This window comes from Opisthorchis viverrini (assembly GCF_000715545.1).
Source record: "Opisthorchis viverrini unplaced genomic scaffold opera_v5_5, whole genome shotgun sequence".
In the NCBI taxonomy this organism is placed as follows: Eukaryota; Metazoa; Platyhelminthes; class Trematoda; order Opisthorchiida; family Opisthorchiidae; genus Opisthorchis; species Opisthorchis viverrini.
Genome location: NW_008751661.1, coordinates 3,372,213 through 3,395,549, shown reverse-complemented (window position 1 = coordinate 3,395,549; position 23,337 = coordinate 3,372,213). Strand labels below are relative to the sequence as shown.

At 45.7% G+C, this 23,337-nt stretch overlaps 3 protein-coding genes across 3 annotated transcripts; 2 read left to right on the top strand and 1 right to left on the bottom strand.

The window, feature by feature from the left end:
* Positions 1-1,218: 1,218 nt before the first annotated feature.
* T265_00543 (hypothetical protein) lies at positions 1,219-18,225 on the bottom strand (the record flags this gene model as incomplete). Its single annotated transcript, XM_009164347.1, has 9 exons — positions 1,219-1,448; positions 3,211-3,474; positions 3,565-3,699; positions 7,685-7,851; positions 9,699-9,783; positions 11,467-11,489; positions 15,284-15,680; positions 17,797-17,955; positions 18,193-18,225. 9 exons carry the CDS (start codon positions 18,223-18,225, stop codon positions 1,281-1,283), a joined length of 1,431 nt encoding a protein of 476 aa, XP_009162611.1.
* On the top strand, positions 9,143-9,526 carry T265_00545 (hypothetical protein; the record flags this gene model as incomplete). The annotated part of the gene is made up of 1 exon (XM_009164349.1): positions 9,143-9,526. The coding sequence occupies one exon, from the start codon at positions 9,143-9,145 to the stop codon at positions 9,524-9,526; it is 384 nt and encodes a 127-aa protein (XP_009162613.1).
* On the top strand, positions 12,449-12,769 carry T265_00544 (hypothetical protein; the record flags this gene model as incomplete). Its single annotated transcript, XM_009164348.1, has 1 exon — positions 12,449-12,769. The coding sequence occupies one exon, from the start codon at positions 12,449-12,451 to the stop codon at positions 12,767-12,769; it is 321 nt and encodes a 106-aa protein (XP_009162612.1).
* Positions 18,226-23,337: the final 5,112 nt, after the last annotated feature.

Sequence of the window (23,337 nt, the reverse complement as noted above, 5' to 3'; positions counted from 1 at the left end):
TTGACTGCAACAGGTCCGTCCGAAGTGAATAGTAGCTCAACTGTAACATCTTTTCGGTGCATAGCCACCGCGGATCTAGAGGTGAGCGCGAAGATTACTACACCACTAGGTTGTCCAGCCTAGACAGGAGCAGTCAAAATGCCAGGGCATGTTTAAACCATGAACATTCTGGTCCATTGAACTCGACATCGCTCAGTGGATAAGACGCGCGCTTGGTGACTTGAAGGTTCGTGGTTCGACTTCAACTTGGGTATCTAGAGTGCTTCTGTCTATGCTTGTGTAACCAGACAGTATATCAGCGCTCATGCTTCCTTCGGGTGGTATGACAGCTAAGCACCCAAAAGGCGTTACAGCTGGACAATAAGATGAACTTTCCAATCAGTAGATCTACGCCTTAACCGCAACCTTGAGCTATCTCGCACACCTAGGGGGGAGGACATGTTAGGTTGAATAAAAACAAGTATGTCCGAAGTGGTAACAATGATTTGCCCCTCGAAAGTTCTTTCGAGGTCATCGTTTTGCTGTAGTACCAGATGTTTGCGTAAAAAAACAGGGACGGTGACGAACCGTTGTGCAGTCGGAGTGTGGTATGCTGCACATTTATGCCAGCCCTCCTTCAACAAAGAAAGGTAGTGGGGACCCTTCTTTGAGTATCATTATGCGACGGCCTAAAGCAGGAATTGTAGTCCCTTCACAATCATAACATCAGAAAATGAACTACATTTGTAGACTAGCATCCATGCTGTTTTTTTTCAGATTCAGTCCTGGCACGATAGGCTGTTGATAAAAAACGTCCTAGTGAGCGGAATCCGTTGACTTGTCGGCTTGCTTGCCCGAAAAACAACCCCAATATGGTGAAGTAATTTAGTTCTACTTATCTGCGAAGGAAAAAAGCGCGCACCAAGTAGCACCAACTGGATATTGCACGTTCGAATCCCAAGTGGGGATTTCTATATCCACACTATAGGAATACCACCTGCCCTATACATCAGGCAGTGGGGATTTTATGCCTACTGTTGCACAATAACGTGGAGTTAGTCAGTTCATCGCTAAAGCCAACCGTAAACGACTGAACTACACAGAGGGATGCGATGGGTGAGAAGACCTAAGCAACACTCCCCAGTCCCATCCCATTTGCACACGAAGAAGCAGTTGGGCACCAGAATGCAGACACAAACTATCGATGATAACTCAGCGGAAAAAACGTAAGCTGTGTATGTAAAACGATATATGTGAAACTGTACAATACATCTGGACGGTGAATTATGCACGATTAAAAATCAAACTGGCAAAATGTAGGTTAAATGTTTCAGCGCAAGACTGACGTGTTCCTTGTCCAGCACAGACGAAAGAACTTCTTCTTCAGAAGCGAGAGCCAATAGAGGTATGAGACAGGCCAACAGACCATCCAAGAGTAACGACTCAACACCCTGCGGATTAACTGGACCCTGTGGGCCAATGAAAAGAAAGATAACGTATGTTTTCTCCCTACTAAAAAGCGAGAACGAACTGAGATGTGCCAGCACAATGTAAAACGATCCCCTACACTCTGAGGTGAGTCAGGGAGAGAGGCCAGAAAATTGTGGTAAAAAGCCCAGCAGAATACTTGGCGCGTTGTTTGACAAATGACAAAAGCCCTGATTCCCCGTGACCAATTAAGTTTCGACCAAATCTTCGTACGTGCAGGTGACGTATGAGAGCTGTCAGTACTTGACTATCCAGGTCTACTGAGAATATCGGAGTAGCAATGCTGACGTACACCAGACGGTTTTAGGAAAAAAAGAACGGTTACGTCCCAAAAGTTACGCTGGTTATGCATTCCGCGTACCAGAGGACCGTCTGTCTCACAAACCTCTCTGTAACCAGCCTTGTGCTCACAGAAAGCGACCAAGAGGTGGAGAGTGTATAACCTGGCAATGGGGTATGAAGAGAGGTCGACAACTACCAACTGTTAGGATAGGGACCCCAGGACTTATCTAATCAATTGTTCATAACACTGGCAGACACGCTTCAGTCACACATTAAGTGGCGCTCTTGAATGGAAGCTGTCACCTTCAACTCGTAGAGGTTCAGTTTCACAAACTAAGTGATGACGTCATCACCTCCAATGCTTGACTCTCTCATTTTTCGGTGACCAGCATTGTACCAGCTAGAACCAACGAACCTTTGGTACATGGTTTATGAAAAATCTTCAGCTAGTTAGCACACAACCAATAAGCAGGAGTTGCAAGCAGACGAGGCAGTCTAAGTAAAAAAAAATTGTCCGGAAAAAAGATGACCGATACACCCGATAGGTCAGTTTTGGACTTATTGAAGTATGAGATCATCCGTGTACATCCTACATAGTTTGCCTGCTTTCAAAGGGGATTGTGACACTAGTGGACAAAATAAAGTCGACGAGACCGTTGATTGGGATGTCATTCATTCACACAAGAACCCGTGAGCAAAACAACGACCACAGTTGTAGTCTGGTCACGAATCTGCTGCATTACGCAAAGAACGAAGTAGGAACCAGTCTTCGATCCAGGAACATAGTGTGGCGTTGCATTGACAGCTTTAGCTTTTGAAGCTCAAGGATAGAAAGCGAAAATCGTATCTTAATCCGGTGCATTCTTGTTCATAAACTGCATTCCCCTGTAAAGTAAAATACCTATGTCAGACATACACGCCTTAACCCCTTCTTTCAGTATTCTAAATGTCCAACACAACACAGGTAGGTGCAGAAGTGTGCAAGCTGCCAGTTGATGACCGTCAATGTGTGCCCGCCGGTCATTTAATGGAACGGTACGTTGAATGATTGTCCCACCGAAGTTATCTTATTCAACAGTAACCCAGCTCGCTTCGTACAAAAAACAAGCATGAAAAACACGTACGTCGCCGGAATAAAATCACCTCATAGTCCCTTGAGTCCGTGGAGTCCATGGGGTGAAGATGCTCCTGTTGATGACAAATGAAGCAATAACTATTCTCCTAAAACTACTAGCATACTTACTGAGTGCGTCTCACCTTCGTAATCTGTGGTGGCTAAAAGATAGGCGAGGTGTGAAGTGAAGGTATCCCTCAGGGGTGTAGGCTAGTCAGGTTGATGAGTGAGTGAGTCCGTCGGTGAGGAACAGATATACAGAGGACCCATACTTAGAACAACAAAGACGTTTTCAAGCAAATCTTCAAAGAAAGCTAATGAAGTAGGTAACATGAATTCGCATTTACCTCAAACTCCTCCAACTGACTCGCACATCCAGCAAAAGCATCGCTCAATAACTGGAAGTGGGCTGCAAGATCTAACAGATTGTTAGTTGCAAAAGCCACATCATTCCGGGCCAACTGTCTCTCCAGTTTGCGTCGCTCATTCCACCGACGATCTTTGCCATCCTGTTCTTCGCGTTTCATTGGCTGTTGGTTTTGTCGCATTATCTTGCGAGCTTTTGCCTTCCACTCCCGACGTTCCTTTTCGGATAATGTTGACCAGATCGCCTAGTGAACAGAAAAGGTCGCATGTAACCGAACGTAACCGCACATACCTGATATTTTCACCAATGATGTCTAATAGTACGTACAACTCACCTGCCATTTGCAATTATCTTTTTGACTGTCTCCCAAATCCGTCACTTCATCGGTCCCAACGTTGCTCTCGTACTTGCGTCTGTTCATAAATACAAATAGGCTGTAGCCATTAAGGCGACGATAATTGCGAAGCGCCTGTGAGGGGAGAATAATAAACGGCACACTTGAAGGACACCATAACGGGGGGACTGATCACGGACGCCGTGAAAGACGGGGTGTACAGAAAACGTCCAGAAAAAGACAGGTCAAGTTGTCAGAGTCAATGTTCCTTGACGATGGTACACAACAGTCACTTGAAAAGTCGTCGTTTCTGACTGTCAGGACCTTTGAGTAAATTCGTCATCGTTTGTCTGTGCGACGAACCTATCAGTAAGGAACACCCACAATATGCATGTATGCGGTGTATCCCACACCAATGAGGACGGAGCACTTATTAATCGTTGTGTTCAGCCTAAATCTGAGGAACATGGTAAAATATGAGTGCATAATAAACTACTCATTGAAATGAAAGAATGAGAAAAACTTCTTGAAAACATTTTAAACGGTTTTTACACAGTATACATTGCATGGATGGAGGGTTACATCAGTATTCATTGCGAAAGATCATTTGTTTTCGATGGGATTGCAAACTCTGTCAGGCAGAATACCACACGGATCTCGCTTTATAGCTCGCAGTCAGGTGCTGTTACGACCGAGAAGCCCAACCCGTGCGAAATTGGCCAAAAATTCGGGAAGCTTGCCAGTCCGATATCAACCCGGGATCTGATTGGTCGAAAGTCTGGACCCAACAGCCAATCATGACCCAGAATTGGCCGAATGCCGGTTGCCAATGGCGCATCCAGAACGCGTCAGAATTTCCAGAAAGTTATTACTGCCTACACTATACATATGAAGCGTTGTACAAGTGTTCGTGACCATCTTTGGTGGTTGTTTTGACGTGAACGCTAGCTTGGGTGGCTCAGACCGAGAACTAAGCTGAGAAAAATACCGTTACTACAAACTCCACAAGTGGAAGACGTCTGTTCAGCTTACGTTGGATGCTCGAAATAGTGACCAGCGATTACTAGCACCTCAAACTGGTCACAGCAGGCAATATCACCGGAGGGGTCTGGGACACGGAACGCATCCCCAAGCTACTACCGAGTAGTCACATGTTATTTCCAACCGTTTAAAACAGTCCCGGCAGAAATGTGCCAAGCCTGTGAAACCTGGATGTGAAGATGACAGTTCCAGAAGCGGATGTGACTAGTCGTTAACATGTAATCCAGCAGGCGTTTCCTCCTGACTGAGGTTCTTCACATTTGTATAGCAAGCACAGACTAAATGTTCATTCTTGCAGCACCATTTGCCCTTAAAACTCGGGGATGCATGTCTCCTTCTAGTGCATGCTGTCAGTGTTGATGCGGTCTATTTGGAAGGTTTCTGGATGTTCCACGGTGGATGCTGCCATGTTAGCGTAGGAGTCGGTTAGGTTTGTGAAATTCGTAAGACTACTACTGGTAAGATTGCTATTCATGTGGCTACCGGTCGGAATGGAAGCACTTTTGACAAAGTTCGTTACTAAAACCATGGGATTGACGAAGATGCCTCTGTGATAAAGTAAAGAAAGAAAGTGAAGGTAGTCCAACAAAACAAGGGTGGTGAGCGGTGTTTTCCACGCAAAAATATGGCCAACATTAGGCGACCGGCGAGCATCAGAGATGACTGGTAGGGAGGTTCGAATTATGCTGTTAGCGAAAATCGCTCATTTGCATACTAATCTTTTTGACGGGGAGTACTGTACTGGCATAGAAGGCTGGTTATTGCAGTCATGTTCAAATCAGAATAGCCACTAAGTGCCGGGTACAGTAATACCTCAAAAGAAAAGTGCCTCGGAAAATTACCCTCAATGGCTTTTCCAAACGGTCATAATTTATTCCAAATAAAAAATCGCTCAGCCGTAACACACTTTCGGTGTCTAGCTGCCATGCTACCCGATAGAGGCACGAGGGCTGGGATACTGCCAGGTTGCCCAAGCCAAGACAGGGGAAGTAGAGAGGCGGAGGTCGGGTTCGAACCACGGACCTTCCGGTCAGTAAATTCGGGCTCTGACAACTTGAGCCATCCCGCCCCTATTCCAAATAACCCTACCGAAAAGAGACTACCATTTAAGGGGAGAGAATGGTTCGCTTCGACTGCCATATTCTTCAACTTTGTCGGCGAAAGATCTATTAAAGTAGGAAGTTTCCGAAGACGATCACGACCACAATCAAAATTACAGCAAATACTTTGTCACTTTCAGCCGAAATCGACCTTATCTATTCGAGAAAATCCGCAGATTCTTTCGTTCTTTTTTTCTCTTTCAAAAATATGTTCACCTACAGTAATATATTGTCAGACCTGAGAGCTATTTCCTCGATTGATGCTGCACTAAGGGTTTTTAAAGGGAACTTTTGCAAACATTGCTGTCCAGTGGTAGTGCATACCGATGGTGTCCAGACTGTGCTTAGGTCGTTGTGCCAAATTCACAGGATCTAGGCTTAATCAACCTGAGAACACTACTTATCACCTTCGGTGCGAGTAAATCACACCGCCGACCGAGTCAGTGGATGAACAATGTGGTACACAAACTTCGATCTCCGGTTCGAATCTTCTTCAAGATTCGTATGAAGCAAACTGCCCACTAATCTTGACAACTGTATATCGCTCCTGGGATGTTCGCCATAGGTTGAGATTTGTTTGCGCCGTGAAATCCACAAGCTACTAAATGGGATGAGCAGTTGTAGCTAGTCTGACCGACGGTTTAGGTGATGGATTTGGAAAGGGGGCATCTTGGTTGTAAACAGTTGACTCAGATGGTAGACAATATGATCCCGTAAGATGCCTCCTAGGACAATCTGAACTTGCACGGAAAGACTGAGAGTACACGATTGATGGTAGAAAACCAAATACCAAAAAAGTCAGCCAATTATTTCCCACCTAGCCCATCATGATAAAAGTGTAGAAGAGAGTAACAATATGCTGACGGAATACGCACTGGTTGAACAGCAAGTCGATGGTTTGTTGCCACGTTGGAAAAAATGCTGAGTATCGCTGACCTGAATCCAAGCGTATCACATTAGTGGTCTGTTATTTCAATCAGCAAGAAGTGGTTTCACGATTACATGCCGGTTATAGCCGTGCGTAGGGCGAGATGGCTCAAGTGGTTAGAGCGCGAATTTACTGACCGGAACGTCCGTGGTTCGAACCCGACCTCCGCCACTCGACTTCCCCTGTCTAGGCTTGGGCAACCTGACAGTATCCCAGCCCTCGTGCTTCCTTCGGGTGGCATGGCAGCTAGGCACCGAAAGAGCGCTACAGCTGAACGATTATTATTATAGCCGTGCGTGCCGCCCAGGGATGTAAGGGGCGGGCCCAGGGGGACTTCCATCGGCTGTTGATTGTAATCGTCAGCGTTTGTCAAGTGCTTTTTACGTGAAATGCGTCTAACACGTATAACTGTCAAGTCCGTAGATCGATGTGACTGAAACGTCAAACTTAGTGGACTACTAAAGAGAAAAAAGGGAGCCGGTGGGCACTATTCACAAATCGCCCTGTGACTTGACTGTGATGGAACCCCAGGATTTATTGTAAGAATGCAGAAAATTCACGTAAGTGGGTCAGTACAGCGCTACCTGTCTTTAATAGTTTTATATTAATCAAGGGATAATATTGACTTAATGACAAAAAATACCTGATTTTCCGGTTAAGAGGATCGCAGTCAAATGACCTCGACATGGCAAAGATGCGAACGTAATGTCCGGAAGGTCGGTGGATCGAACCCAACGTCTTCATCTCGACTACTCTTGTCAAGGCTTGGGTAACCTACCAGTAACTCGACTCTCGTGATTCCTTCGGGTGGCATGGAAGCTAGGTACCAAAAGGATGTTACAGCTGAACGATTGTTCTTATGCAGTCAAATTGCACTACAACAAAATTTCTACTCTAACGAAACACTACATCAATGTGGCACAGTATAGCAAGATTCATGAAATTTCATCGGAAAAAACCCCATCCAGTGTGTAGAACGAAAGCAAATACGCTTAGAATGCACTCTGGAAGATAAAACAATATGCGTTTGAGTGTGTACAGTGGAAATCACCTGAATGTCAACATCCTCTCCGGTAGAACTGGTTTTCATCCGGCCGGGCATTGCGGAAAGTGAACTGGAGGAAGCTGAGGTAGGTAGTCCACTGTTGGCGGTCGGGGTTTGGGAACCATCGTCCGCGCCTGAAGGTTTCTTCTCATTATCCACGGCGGCAAATACGTCTGTAAAAAATATATACGTGTATCAAATATGAGGGAAAAGGATTTGTGACGAGAAAAATCGTTCAGCTGTAGCACCCTTCCGGTGCCTAACTGCCATGCTACCGAAAGGAAGCACGAGGGCTGGGATAATCCAGATTGCCCAAGCCTAGACAGGGGAAGTCGAGAGGTTCGAACCACGGACCTTCTGGTCAGTAAATTCGCGCTCTAACCACTCGGGCCATCTTGTGATGGAAAACCTAAGTCCTGTGAATGACAATCAACTAGACTAGCAAGCGGTCGAAAATAGCGCTAGACCATACCAAGTAAGTAGCAGATACTGAACGATTATTAAAGTGAAGGCCCATTGGAGGAAGGGCGCTCAAGTCTGAAACAGACCGTGCTTACAAAGTCATCCACAAAAGCTTCCAAAACAATAGGATCAAGAAAGGATAATGTAACGATTAGCTGTTCGTACTAATACCGGGAAGTACATATCAGCACCCGAAAACTGGAAGCAAGGGTCTAAGAAAGGGCAGAGTCTCAGTGGATTCGAAAGTAAAGGACACACACCGGGAAACAGCCACATCCTACCTAACCGGATCGATCGGCTAAACTCAATAAGGTGAACCTATTGACCTATATCGCCAAACAGATGAAGCGCGAAATGGTATCAAGCCCAGAAAGAGTGCATCATCCCCTTTTTAGTGAGGTCGGTGCAGTTCTCGTACCTGTTCTGGCCGAATTTCATCGTGCGAGCTGGGACGAAAAAATAATCCCTTCGGAATGAGACACCTCTATAGTAATTCCGATCTTCAATAACGACACGTGAATGCTATATGAAAGCAACTGATGCATCAGCATGATTATCTCCAAGTACATTGGTCGAATACTGAGAAAGGCAGGTCCACGAATGAAGCTAGCTTTCGTCTTTGGAAAAGAATTATACACCACGTCGTCACCCACAGACAGATATTTGAAATGCCTCACTGTATCCAACGACCAACAACATCCCTGACTTAAGCTTGCCCACTACTCCGTGGAGCATCAAACTCTACGGTATTATCGAGCAGTGGTGTTTCGAATAGAATCCTATCCCAAGTAAACGCGCTGTGCCAACTTCCATGGACGATCAAGGGTCCGCGATAGGTTTACGTTTGGAATCACCAACACTGCTTGGCGTGGTTGGCCACTTTCCCAGTTTCTATTTAGCTTTGTTGTCAGTATGATCCTATTAAAATCCTTATCAGGCTATGATGGAGTGGGGTTTAAATGCTCCCGAGACGTGTGTTTATCAACGTTGAGTAGACAAAAGATGATGTGCATTTTCACATACCTCATACTGACAGCTTCATTATCGCATCAACAAGATGAACAGGAAACGAGAAAGTGGGTCCCCTTACAAGGCGCCGATGATCGTAGGAAAGGAAGCCATACATCACTCGAAATTCTGCTAATACGAGGAATGCGCTATACAAAGAAACCGCTGGCGCCGCTGGTTGCACAGGCGCTTCGAACAATAGGCAGTCAGACAGAAAAATGTGTGGCTGAAGTCAACAAATACCAAGACTGTGGGTTGCTTGTCAATGTGGTGCTGATCCGGTACTACGAGGAGCTAAACGGTATAGGCCGACGTCACGAAGCTGACCATTTAGCCCTGATCCACCTGGTTTTTTATGACTGTCCCATTGCCTTTTGAACCAGCTGGCTGTCAGCTGCTCACTCCCGATGCTCCGGTTCTGTCTTATCTGGGGACTGATCTAAAGAACGTTTCGAGAGGATAAAATTGGTCTATAACTGAAAAATTTGAAAAAATTGAAGTGCATTACTCGCAAACTGCTCAGGGTTGATGAAGACAGCGAAGCACCTACCGAACTGAGCTGCAATGTCCAGCGGAGGTAATGCCATATTCGTTAGCGGATGGCTCTCGCGCAATGGCAAAAGGAGCGGAGGATTCTGCAAGAGGTAGCATATGAGGTAAGTGCTTTGGTCTTTTCGAAATATCCCACACCAGAACGAAACAAATTCAGACGACCATAAAACGGATAATCGATTGATTACGGCGAAAACCTCTAGGTCCAGGCAAAGACTACGCTTGTATGAGTCCCAAAGCGAGCGAGAGGCCGCGACAAGTTGTGAACGCGTCGCATCAACATGATGAATAATGGCAAGATAACAGTTTTCAGCATCGACAGTAAGACAAGTTCATTCCACACGACTTTGAAACATAAGGCATAAAGCAACTGAATTCATGAGTACCAATGTGCTGGTACTCCCAAAACATAACGTAGAGTCTAATCTGGATCGTCAGATTTGGCATCCCCGAATCGGCCTTGCGTGAACGCCAGAAGTACTCATCTGATTGTATGAACGTAACACACTACTCATAAGGTTGTTGATTCGAGATATTGTTATGCATTGTATAGACTTTTAATACACTGCTCATAAGGTTGCGAACAGCACCATAAACTAGAGATTCAATTGGATGCCAGGTGAGTCTCCCGTCAAAACCGAATTGATACGCAAATGAGTGTAGTTGTCGATTCTCACCTGATTGTTTAGGCCATTCCAAGAACAAAAAATACGTACGGAACTAAAAGTGTAAAACATCTAGCAAGCGAATAAATGTTTTGTGCACAACCGTCTGTGAAAAGATCTGGAAGGCAACGCGTCATTCCTGGGGCGAGATTATTCATGGATTATGGCATTCCGTTTCAAGTTTCTTATGAGCAGGCGATTTCTAATCCATCCAAAGCTTCTGCACAAGTTTACGGGACTGTGTAGAGAAAACCCCATTCCATAGAGTGAGCAAGTCTGTTCAGTGGGATACACAGTTGGTGGGACGGAAACTGGGAAGGAAAGGCTACGGACGTCCAGTGACTAGCGCGTGTCACAGAGACTTCCCGGTGTGAATTTCCAATAGACAAAGATCTGACAATCGAAACAAAGCATATGTGCGACATGTCTAGTTGATATATACTTCCTTGTAATCGTTTATTTATTTCCATACAATGACCGCCTCTATTTAGGGAATCCGATAAACCTAATACAGATTCCTCAGCTATGTGAACTAGTGGGCGGGCCCGTAGTCCACAGTTTACTCGTCGTCACTTGTTCTGTCCATCTACATCCACTTCATGAGTTCAGATAAGGATAGAACGATTCTTTAGCGGGGATTTTCAGGATCCGAGTACATCTTTATTTCGGTAACCCACTTTTGAGTTCCCAGTTGTCCGTATGCTACGTGGAGTCTGAGCAAACTCGACGCATACTGCCGCACCACTTCTGTGCCTACAGGTTTCCGATTAAACTAGAAGTAATATTAGCATCCCCAGTAAGGTTCAGGCATAATCCGAGGACAAGTGTGGTAGGATACGTGACGTAGATCCTGAATTCGAGCCTGGAAAATTGCTCAGGCGAGATGTTGAGTGAGTTCCTAAAAAGTTCATTACTGATCCTTGTAACTTAAAGGTACAACGTATGCCACTGGAACAAAACGCTACGGTACGGTAAGTAAGAAATTCTCAATCAGTTGGAAATGAATCGACAATTGCTTTACAAACTTTTCTGAAACAGAGAAACTCTCCCCATAAAAAGGACCAAGGAAAAGTAAAATACAGCCTACTAAAGCCGACTTACCTTCTGTTGGTTTTCCGGGCGTCCTGAATGTTTCAGTACAAGGGAATGGAAAGTATTATTTGGTTGAAGTCAGGATATTATATCGATCAGACACATGTAGATGCGGAGAAAGTTCATAAAACCAAGTGACCTAAAAGTTTAATCGTGGCCTTCTTCCAGTAAATCGTTAATGGTCGAAACCTTCAAAGCACAAGGGTTGAGACACTGCCAGGGTTCCGGAACTGCAACATTTTTCTTATTGTTTCAAGCGAGACTCCAAAAGACGCCGATTGAGCAAATATTTATTGGCAAACTCAAGTAAAAATATGAACTGGCAATGAAAGGCATTTCTCAAAAAAAAACACGGTCTCAGACCTGATACAAGCTGAATCTACGTCTTCATGAAGTATCTTGGATAGGTGGCCTGAGTGATGTCTTCAATGCCGCTTGGATTTTATTCACATTTGAATTCAATTTCCTGTCCGGGCGTCCAACAAACTAATCACAGCGCTCAGAGATCGAACATAGTCACCTGTTCAAACGTGATAACTTAGGTTCGTCCATTGTGAAGCAAGCTAAAAATGCTTTTCGGCATACGTCGGGTGTAAGCCAGGAAACCGAAACACAGATGTATGAAGCCTCTATCCGTCTTGTACAGCGTCATGTATGCGAGACCGCGCTCCTAATCGCGAAACGGAAGTTTGGGCCACTTGACTGGTGGTCTATGAAACAAGATATATCAGTCGGATCTATCTCCAGGCGTCTTTCTGTCCTTCGCACTAAAAAATGAAGCCCTGTGTGGTCCCAGTAACTATCGCTTAGTTTCTGTTATTCCAGGGTGATCATCCGTAAGAGTTCGGATAGTGCCGTTTTGCAGGCCTCATTTTGACGCGTAGGATTATCCTCCCTTGGCCTAATTAATGATAAAAGCTTGGTACTCTTGATATTTCGAAGGCATTCGACTGTTTCTGGCGTAATGAACAGCCTGCAAAAATCTTCATGTATGACAAAACAGATTGGAAGTAGCCTTGGCGGTGGTGTCTCCCGGGCTCAGAACAACACAGCAAGAGTACCTCAAAAAGGTATTCGATCCAACTCTTTTTTGTGTCAAACGCTTATCGTCTGTTTCCGTATTCGCGCGTTCGCATCCTACACCATTCTTGGCAGTACCGTTCCGGCAAACTACGTCACCCCAAATACTAGAAGACCACACACCATCCTTTACGGCACCGCGGATTTTCGAAAAGCTCGAACCGATTGCAGCAACGATCAACCCACTCCAGTCACCTCACTTGGTAGTTTCCTTCCACTGTGTATCGTTTGACCATCATTTTTCAAATAAACCCATTCCCATTCACCATTCCACCTCATTGACCCGGTTCACCTCCCTAATCCGCTCATGTCAAACTCTTCGTGACCCGAGTTCCTAGGAAATTCGGTTGTCCATTCCGAGTTCTTAAATACCTCGGGCACACGTGAATTCTCCATAGATATCGAATTGGTGCCAGCCAGGAGTATTGACGTCATGTGGGAAACTCAAGTCTTATCTTCGTATATTTTAATTCAGCCAGAATAAACCTGTATACCAGGTAACCACACTATTCAAGACCAACAGTCTGAGAGAAGTCCCGAACCATCGGGATGGAGCTTCTCCTGCTGTTTTACAGATGTTTGTCGGAACTGGCCTCTTCCATTGCTATCTCAACCGTGTAGCCGTACGGCCCAACCGTTCGTTCACGTACAGCCTTCCATACTAGGTTTCGATTCCTCACTGCAGAACAGGAGCTTTTCACACCTTTGCCTTATTACCACACAGCAGATCGTCTCTAAAAATGCCTCACTGCAGAACAGGAGCTTTTCACACCTTTTCCCTATTACCACACAGCAGATCGTCTCTGAAAATGCCTACTAGTTCCCTTGCTCCAACCAACCCTCAACAAGATTCACTTCTCCAGACACCAAGATACTGTGTATCTGCTCATTCTACCATGACATCCATGTTTCCCTGTGGATTCTACACGCGCTTCACTATTTTAACAAAGATACTATGTATTTTCTCATTTCACCACGACATCCAGGTTTCCCTATGAATTCTACACGCGCTTCACTATTTAAACAAAGGGCTGTCACCTCACCTGCACGCAGTAAACATAGCGTGAGGAGAAAACAGTATCTACACAGAAGAACGGATGTCTGGGGCAGGTTCAGCTTTGTTTCATTGACTGTTCGAATTATTAGGATAGATCCAAATGCAGTGAAATTTACCGATGATCATGAGCACTTCAGCCAGAAATAGCTATATATACGGTAAACCAAGTGATGCTAAAACGTGCGCTTTGGAAAACACCATCGACGTTTTGGGGTGAGGGTGAAGTTGTATGAGTACGTATAACTTTTCGACACCCAGAGGAAGCCGGATGGATAAGAAAACATCAGGTTACCCAAGCTCTAGCCGGGGAAGGACCTACCAAAAAGTAAGCGTTCGATTCGAACTAGGAACCTATATGTTAGTAGCTCGGACCGCATAGTTAGAACTTATTCCTATGACTAACGCGACTAACCAATTGATACTAGAGTAGAATATAAATTAACAGCGGCGTTTTCTCCATGGTGAAAACTCGGTCGGACCCCGAAAAACCGAGTTTTCATCTTTACAGAAGCTCATTACGGGTGCAGAGAGATAGGACACGTGACTATTTGGTTAGCAGTTCTTTCTAGTCTGTATCTAGGAGGATCAAGCGTCCGCCGATCAATTTCAACGGCTGATGAAATTCAATTGGTTTTTTACAAGCCTCTAACTTATCCAGGGAGTCATCTGTCGGAGCCACACCTACGGGCCAGACTATGCGCCACTGAGTATTCTTGATAAGGATTCTGCTACCATCATACTTGGTATGTCTTCGCCAGAGAACCGAAACGTCTTGTCCAAACGCAGCTGGGTCGGTGCATTGTAAATCCAAGGATTATGAAGGGAATCTGAATACCGGTGTGTACAACCTACATGCTAGATATTGTCAAGATCTCCGTGGTAATAACTGAACACAAGGATCAGCCCAGGATACGTAGTATTATATCCACATAGTACTAAGAGAGTGTGAACGACGGAATCATGTGTTCACTTGACCTACTGCATCACTGATTACAATAAAAATCCTCTACAGCAGCTCCGACGGTACCGCAGCAGAGCTGTCACCCAGAAGGTTGGACGCTGTACTCCGGTGTCTTTCCCACGAATTGTATCTAGGTCATGTCGAATATTTCATTCCAGGAAGATAATAATGCATCCGGTGGAGGCTTAACTGTTGCTACTAGAAAGGTGGGGAAATCTGTCACTATAGAGGAAAATGTTGGTACCTCAGGTAGCGTAGCTGGCCGCTAATTTGTTCACTGAGCTGGGCAATTTGACTGCAAATGTTTCATCACAAAACGAACAACCCATCACTACGCGCCACTAGCTCCGTGACCAACGCGCTGATGGTGTCACCTCGATCGGTGATGAAAAGTTTGCAATTAAATTGCCCAACTCAGCGAACCTTATTGAGAATTAGAGACGCAAGCCATATTTATATTTCGATGTGTGTGTTATGAACACTGATGAACGCACAGAGTATTGGTGAGAATCTAAGGGACAGTTCGGTGGACAGCCCAGGTGAACAACTAAGAACCCAATTGAAAGACCTTCAAAGTGTTCATCGAGAAATCCTGCTGACCAAATGAGACACACTTTGTCCACACCATGTAACTACACCATAGGGATGGTGTAATTTTGCTCACATAAGGAACGTAATCAGGAATCCTTTCGTAAATAACCAATACAGCGAAATTCCAAAATGCTCACTCGGTTTTTTCGGGACAATTGGGCAAGGGCGTTGTGCTTTATCCACATCCGTTTCAGCTACTTGTTGCTTGAGCGGTGTTTCGTGAGTGGATTCTGTCTGTGGCTTTGGCGGCCGTCCTCGTGGGCGGCCTCGTTTTGGAAGACACAGTCCTAACGGAAGTTGTGTGGATGTAGGACGATCGTTCAGCAGAATACTTTCCAAGCGGCCAGCCCTCCACGCTAAATCTGGTTGCCCACGAGGGAGGATCTTCAAAGGTGCGCTTCCAATCCGTCTCGTGAGGCTCGTGGTCGCACACACAGAAGGAGTTGGGGCCAGGACTAAGGATTTCAGTACCGGGTTTGAATCCACTGATATTCCACTAGTCGAGCTTAACGTGTTGGTAGACGGGGCAACAGACTGCAAATTCCGAGTAAGGGATATGGAAAGAAAGCAAAGTGATGTAAGAAGAAACAACCAAAATACGGAGTTTGAGAATCAACAAGTTTTGTTACACGAAGGATTGATCTACAGTGGGAGAGTTCATAGTGCGGATTCACTTGGCAAGGTAACCATTTGTCCTGGGAAATGAAGCGTAGAATAAAACGGCAAGAATCTATCTTAGCTTGATAAAGGTTAGGTAGGAACAACTGAGAGGAAATATCGCACGAGTGATCTGTGAAGACTAACAAGTCAGAGCTCCATAGGGAAGTATTTTGAAGTTTGAGAGAATATGGTGACAACCTGCCAAGGATAACTAACTATTCGCCGAAAGACCGGATAACCTAATCGCTGGTGAGGATAGGGCGACGAGTTGCACTGGAATATGTGACCCCCTGATCTAAACTGTTACTGAACAAGTGAGACAATCTGACTAACGGATTAATGACGGGATTGTTTCACTGAAAGCATAGCAGCGAAAAAGGAACAATGGATATCAAGTAGGACTCGGCAGATGACCAGTTAACAGACATCCTGGTTTCATTTCCAGCACTATCCAGAAAAGTCTAGGTCGCATATATTCTGACGTACAATGGTAGCACAAATGGAACCCGTTTGCTGGAGGTTCATGTTGCAGGCGTCCATCCAGTTGAGACCCGCGAAATTTCAGTCGATTTCACAGCGTTCACCGACATCAAATTTTATAAAACTATGGCGCGTTAGCTCACCAGGGCATGATCATTTCAATCTACCATTTTCAGGCACCTGGTTTACGATAGTGCTGAACCAGTTGCACGTATCCTACCGAGGAATCTCAGGTATGAGGAGCGCAGTGGCTGATAGAGATCGGTACAGGGCTTCACTTAGGATATGGTATGAGTAAGGTCCCGAAGTCACTCGGCTCTCGTTGGAAGGTGCAACTCTAATGCTCGCATGAGCAACTGCCATCTGAGAGGTAGTGGAGAGCTTGCATGGAAATGTTGAACGGCACCGCCAAATTGGTAGTTAAATTTAGAGGCAATGTCAACAATCGAGGCGCTTCATGTTTTCCCATTTGCTTGGTTTGTTAGTAGGGATGTTAGTAGACGTTAGAAGACAGAACATCTTTCTGGGCCGTTGGAATGGGAGCAGAAGGCGATTCTACTCGTTACCCAAGACGTCCGAGTAAAGTCCTCTGCGTCACACGAAATGCCAGCGGAATCCATGTCACAGCAGGACCCCTGTTATGAAAGTCCTATTTCACAGGAAACGCTTTCAATAAAGTGCAAAGAGCGATAACAAGCGCTATAACGACTGATGGTTGATCTATCACCAGTTGAGGAGTTGGCTAAACCCCGAGTCAACGTCAGCATCGGCGAAACCACGAATCAACTCCGGTGGTATAGCCGGATGAAAGTATCTTTACACTGTAACATCCATAAAGGCGGTCTTGTCTAGCCGTCTGTTTAAGTCTCCTAAACAGTGGTGATATTTGATCGTGCATGAGACAGAGGTGCAATCATCCGCAACATGTTTTTCTTTGCCGCCTACACTACACCGGCTGTCGCCATTGCCGTTCCAGTGTTCAGCGATTGACAACACCACCTATTTGAATAGAATGGCCGTAAATGCAGGACGGAAAGTAGACAAGATAACTGCGTGTTGATTTACCACACGATCTACTGATGGGAAAGCTGGCTTCGCCTAATCGGGCTGAGTATGAACAAATCCGAAACACGGATATTACATTATGTTTTGGTTCAGCTGTAGGACCATTTCGGTGCCTAGGTGCCAGGCCACCCGAAGGAAGCACGAAGGCCGATATATTGCCCGCTTGCTCAAGCCTAGACAAGATCATTCGAGTTCGAAGAACGGACCTTCCGGTCAGTGAATTCATGCCAACCACTGAGCCATCTCGAGCTCGACGGATGATTGATGAGCAGCACAAACTAGTAAAACTGCCTAACATACTGTCTTGAGAACAGAGCAACCGCAGTTGTTAGCGAATGTCTTGTCGAACAGTGTACATGAGCGGAATACATCCAAAGGAATCATAGTACCATCAAAGGGCATGAACATTCTCGGAGACTGAAGATGGAAAACAAACACACCATACCAGCGAAACAGAAGGGGTAATGCGCGGCAACTTGGTCGGAACTACTGGGCGCTCCGGTTCCGGTTGTTCCGAGTCTTTGTCCAACTCTTCATCGAACAAGTCGTCATCCGAGTAGGACCCACGCTTCTGTTGAGATAGTTGGCTGACGAGTAGACTTCGCTGGCAAAACAGAACGAAGAGACATTTGGTGAGGATTTAGGCTCTAAAAAAAACTCATGGCCGATTTCGGGCCTGCTTCGAGAGCACCTCGCTGGAAAAAGAGCGACATTTGATTTATCTGCTGGATTCCAACTAGACAAACAACCATCTAGACAAAATTGAATAGCAGGATTCTCAAATTGAACAGAGAAACAAAATAATTAGCAGCCGTTAGAAAAAAACTGAATGGTTACTCACCCCACGTACACGTTCCTCAGGTTGTTCGGTCATGAGACAAGGGGTTTTCTATGGAAAGAGAGAAACGCAGGTTGATACATCGACCGAAAAATCGACGAAAGGCTCAAAGTTGCTGCTGCAGCCTCCGATGCCTGAGAAGATACAGTGTTGGTAATGTGTTGGAATATTGGTAGCTCGGGTGCATTAGTTGGCAATAGATCAGGTGGCTGTTGCTCTGTTCGCCGAGCTTGGCATGAGAGTATTGTTAGTTGCGTATGTTACGACCGAGAGGTGGACAATGTATCACCTGACAACGGCGTGCGAAAACTAACCAGTAAACTTAGCCGGGTGGGTACTGGTGCTTCCATGGATGGGGACTCCAGGACTCAAATCATCAGTGGTTGATGACATTGGCGGACACTAGCCCAATCGCGCAATCAGTAGTGCTCGTGAATCAAAGTTATCGCCTTCAATGCGTAGCTACCCAATTTCCGAACAAACTAAACATGCCTTCGCCTCCAAGGTTTGGTTGTATGTCGCACTTTCCCGTTTTCCGGTGATCGAAACTGTAGAAGCTGGAACCAATGTGGCTATGGCACGCGGTTTATAGCTGATAAATTGAATTGAATGTAATGGTAGGTGACAGCAACAGGATCGATCCAACGTCCCTGGCAAAACCTCATTCAATAGAGGGTCCGGCGCACAACGACAAACAAATTTTAGCTAGACAGTCCTGCTAGGAAACGACGGCAGGCGAGCCGCTGGACCCGCTTGTGTGACGTCCTTCAGAGCCTTCAGCCACGCACTTGTTCAACATCCGATACCAATGCCTTGAATTGGTCACGAAGACCTGTTTACCAAACTCAATGCAGGCATTTGCTTAGCTAAACTCGACCTGGCTAATGGAAGTTGCAAATGACTCCAAGGAACTTCTAACCAGTAACACGCATCGTGGTCTTTCTCAGTTCAATCTTCTTCCCTTCAGAGTGAAAACGGCGCCAGCCATATTCCAAGAGATCGATGCTATGCTTGATAGTTCAACATGCGTCGTGGCGTACTTGATGATATCGTTTTGACAGCCTATCGCTTAACCTCAGTAGTTGATCGAATCCAGGAATGTCATTCATCTCCGAGAGGGAAAATGTGCATCCTTTCTTATGCCTATCAAATATTTGGGTTTTATTTTCTATAAATCTGGTCGTCATCCTGGCCCGGACGATATTTGGGTTTTATTTTCGATAAATCTGGTCGTCATCCTGGCCCGGGCAACATTGACGCAATTCAGAGAATGCCACCACCGACGGATGTGCCCTCATAGCGCTCTTTCCTGAGTTAGTGAGCCAGTACCAGATATGCACCGCGTTCGTGGTTCCCACAACCATCTCCCCAAAAAGAATGCTCATTATCATCATCATTACCATCGACGGCGTGACATCAGTGCTCAACACCGATGCTTCACTTCCGAAAGGATGTTCCTCGGAATCGGTCACCTCAATGTCAATCAGCTTTCGGCACATTTAAATCACTTCTATCATCAGACATGCTGCTTACACATTACAACCCATCTGTGGATATCATTCTGACGTCAGATGCATCCAACCATGGAATCGGATCTCCTGATGGATCTGAAAAAAGGCATCGCCCAAGCAGTCCGATCTTAGAAGCCAGCCGGAACGCAATTACCGACAAATAAAAAAAGATTTATTTACAATCGTATTTGTCGTCAAGAAATTCCGCCATTTCACACTCCCCACCGACCACAAGCCACTTGTCGGCATTTTCGGTTTGGAGAAGGGAGTTCCGGTATACGGCAAATCGCCCCCAGCGTTGACCGACCATTCTCCTTGGCCATGATTTTCCAATCAAATTCCAGTTTACAGATACCATTGGCCAGGAAGACGCCTATCAAGACTGATGGACTCACGACAAACGGCAGAAGATACGGTTGTGGTTCCCGTTTTCGTCGATCCGGAGTTCGCACCGTATTTGCTACATCCATTTAAGCCCTTCTAGTCACTTCAACAATGGTCCTGAACGAAACCAGATGAAGTCCAGTGCTTCAACAGGTATTACACTGTCATCGAACACGCTAGCCACCATCAGTGACACGAGACATTCAGTCCTTATTCCATCGAAGATTTTCTCAATCCGAAGTCGATGGTTTCCTTATCTTTGGTGAACGTGTTATATACCAACCAAACTTCAAGCGCGGATACTAAAGAAGTTTCGTTTTGGACAGCCAGGCATCAAACGAATGAAAGCCTTGGCACGCAGTTATGTATACTGGTCAGGTATGGACAAACAGCTAGAAGAACTTATGCAGTTCAGTTCCAAATGTCGGTGTTCTGCGAAATCGCCATGAAAAACCGAGTTATCCTTTTGGCCTAAACCAACTAATCCTTGGCCGCGTCTACACAATCAGCACTATCTTATCATGGTTGGCGCTTACAGTAAATGGCAGAAAGCAATCATGATAGATCACATCACTTCTCGCTCCACAATCGTGCAACTCACTCGCATCTTCAGTCGATTTGGTACGCCAGATAACGGCAGTGCATTTACCTAGGGGGGATTAGCCTTGTTTTGCAACCAAAATGGGATTCACCACGTTAGATCGCCGCCATCAATCTCAAGTCTAACGGCCAAGTCGAACGCTTTGTCGACACTTTCAAAAGAGTACTTAAAAAGCTTAAAGGAGAGGGAACGTCAGTGGAGATTACTGAAACCTTCTTGTTGAGCTACCGTGCGGCGCCTAACAGAAACAAGCCAAAAAACAAATCACCCGCGGAAGCGCCTCTTTGGGCGTAAAATCCGTCTACCGATTGATGTGGAACGCTCATCCCCCCAAACTCAGGATAAAAAATAAATATAATCGTTCAGCTGTAACACCCTTCCAGAGCCTAGCTGATATGCCACCCGGAGGAAGCACGAGGGTTGGGGTACCTCCAGTTTGCCCAACCTAAACATGGAAAGTCGAGAGACGAAGGTCAAGTTGGAACCACGGACCTTCCGGGCAGTAAATTCACGCCGACCACTAAGCCCTCTCCAGCACATACAAATAGAGTGGCAGTTCCACAGCCATCATTGTGCCGTTCATACCACCAATAAGTCCGGTGATTCGGTCTAGGCGAAGGACTATCGCAGCGGCGGAGAAATGGATTCATGGTTACACCATACACGAAGTCGATGTAGTCTGCCATGTGAGTCTGCCAAGCGGATCAACTCACGCCGAGATAGGCGTGAGGATAACTCAATTCCTCTGGACAGTTTTGGATACTTTTGAATTACCATCCACCACATTTACACCACGGCTGATTCCATATCTGAAAACTTGTAGATCTTCATAGGGGAGGTGTTAGAACGGTCAGTTCCTAACGAACAATTCTAACTTCCGTTTTATTTCAATGCGAGTTCATTTTTTCACTGTTAGGGCGTGGCGCTGTTGCTTCCATAGATTCATCCGTAATATAGCCCAGCTTTATCAGGTATTTTTTGTCTTCCTCCTTGAGGTTTTCTCACCCAAGTACAAGAGGGAAAGAAATTTCATCGAGCTCCTAAATCACCCAGCTAGCTAACACATACCATCTTGAGGTTTTCTCGCTTTCAATGGAGTACGGGGAACAACACTCGTCTCGGTATATGGTGTTTCGGCATGCGTATCCCATGACCGAGTCGCCCCAATTGATGATCTGGATATTTTCCACCAACCAAGTACTTGCTGTACAACCAGATACGTGTTTTCTGGTCATCTCGTTGTTAATTGCTTGACTCCATCCAAAACCAACATGGCCTATAAGGCATCGGTGATCAAAGACCAGAAGAATCCACGTCTCACAGCCATACAACCACATAGCCCTAACTGTAGCCTGGTATACACGACCCTGAAGACGCAGTAATGTTTTTTCGACGCCAGAAGTTATGCACATTGGCAAATGTGATGCGTAATTTTAAATCCATGCGCTGATTTCATCAAAACACTGCCGTCGGAGCTAATACAACCACCGAGGTATGTAAATTTTTCCACCATCTCCAATGAAACTCCTTGAATCGTCCTGAAGCATGATTTGTACTTTCAAGATGCGAGGCGCATGCCAAAAGAGGGCATGGTGGTGAGCATTCTATTCAACAAGGATTTTGCTTCGCTTTGCTCCTCAAAGGTGAGGGCGATGTCGTCTGTTTACTATAGACCGACAAGGTTCTCACCAGCAACAGTGTACACCAGGGTTTTGAAGAACTCAGTGTTTGCCTCACCATTTCATCAGTGACGAAGTTGAACAAGAATGGAGACAGTGGATATCCTTGCAGGACACAAATTTTCGACCATTCAGTCCGTTGTAAAAGAGCACCTACAGCGTCAAAATTCATTCAGCTTTAGCCACCAGGGGGGAGCACGAGAGCCGAGATACTGCCAGGTTGCTCAACGCAGACAAGGGAAATCGAGAAGCAGAGTCCGGGTTCGAAATCTTAAAACCGAGCCATCTCGTACCCCTCCCAACAGGAGCGCTCTTGAAACCGCCTGTTAGGCGAAATTCCACACGGATCTCGCTTTGTTGCCCACAGTTATGTGCTGCTACGGCCGAGAAGCCTACTCCGCACTTGATTGGCCAAAACTCGGGACATTTGCCAGTCCGACATCGAGCCGAGGCCTGATTGGTTGAAAGTCCGGACCCAACAGGCAATCATGACCCAGTATTGTCCAAATGCCGGATGCCAGTGCCGCAGCCAGAAGGCGTCGGAATTTCCAGAGGGTTGTTGCCGCTAACCTTATATACATGACGCGCTGAACAATTGTTCTTGACTTCATTTTCGGTGTCATTGTACGATGAGCAACTTTGGTGGTTGTTTAGGTGTTACGTTAGCTTGAGAGGCTTTCACTGATTCACGGATTGATACACAGGATCGAGGTTATTGCCAAGTTTTCCGGGTCGGTTTTGTTCTTATTAGTCAGTGGTTGTCGTTCATCTGAAAGGCATGAGTGGAAAGAGGGTGTAGCACTGCTCTTTATGTTCTCAGCGCGGGGCAGTGTGCTTGCCAGGGCGAGGATTCGTATAAATAAATGTCTAATAGTGCTTTACACTGGGTTCAAGAAGGAGCGTGAACAACCGCCGGAGGAAGGTCTCTCCACGCACCTACTACCCGAAATGAGAAAAAATTTTGTCCAATGAA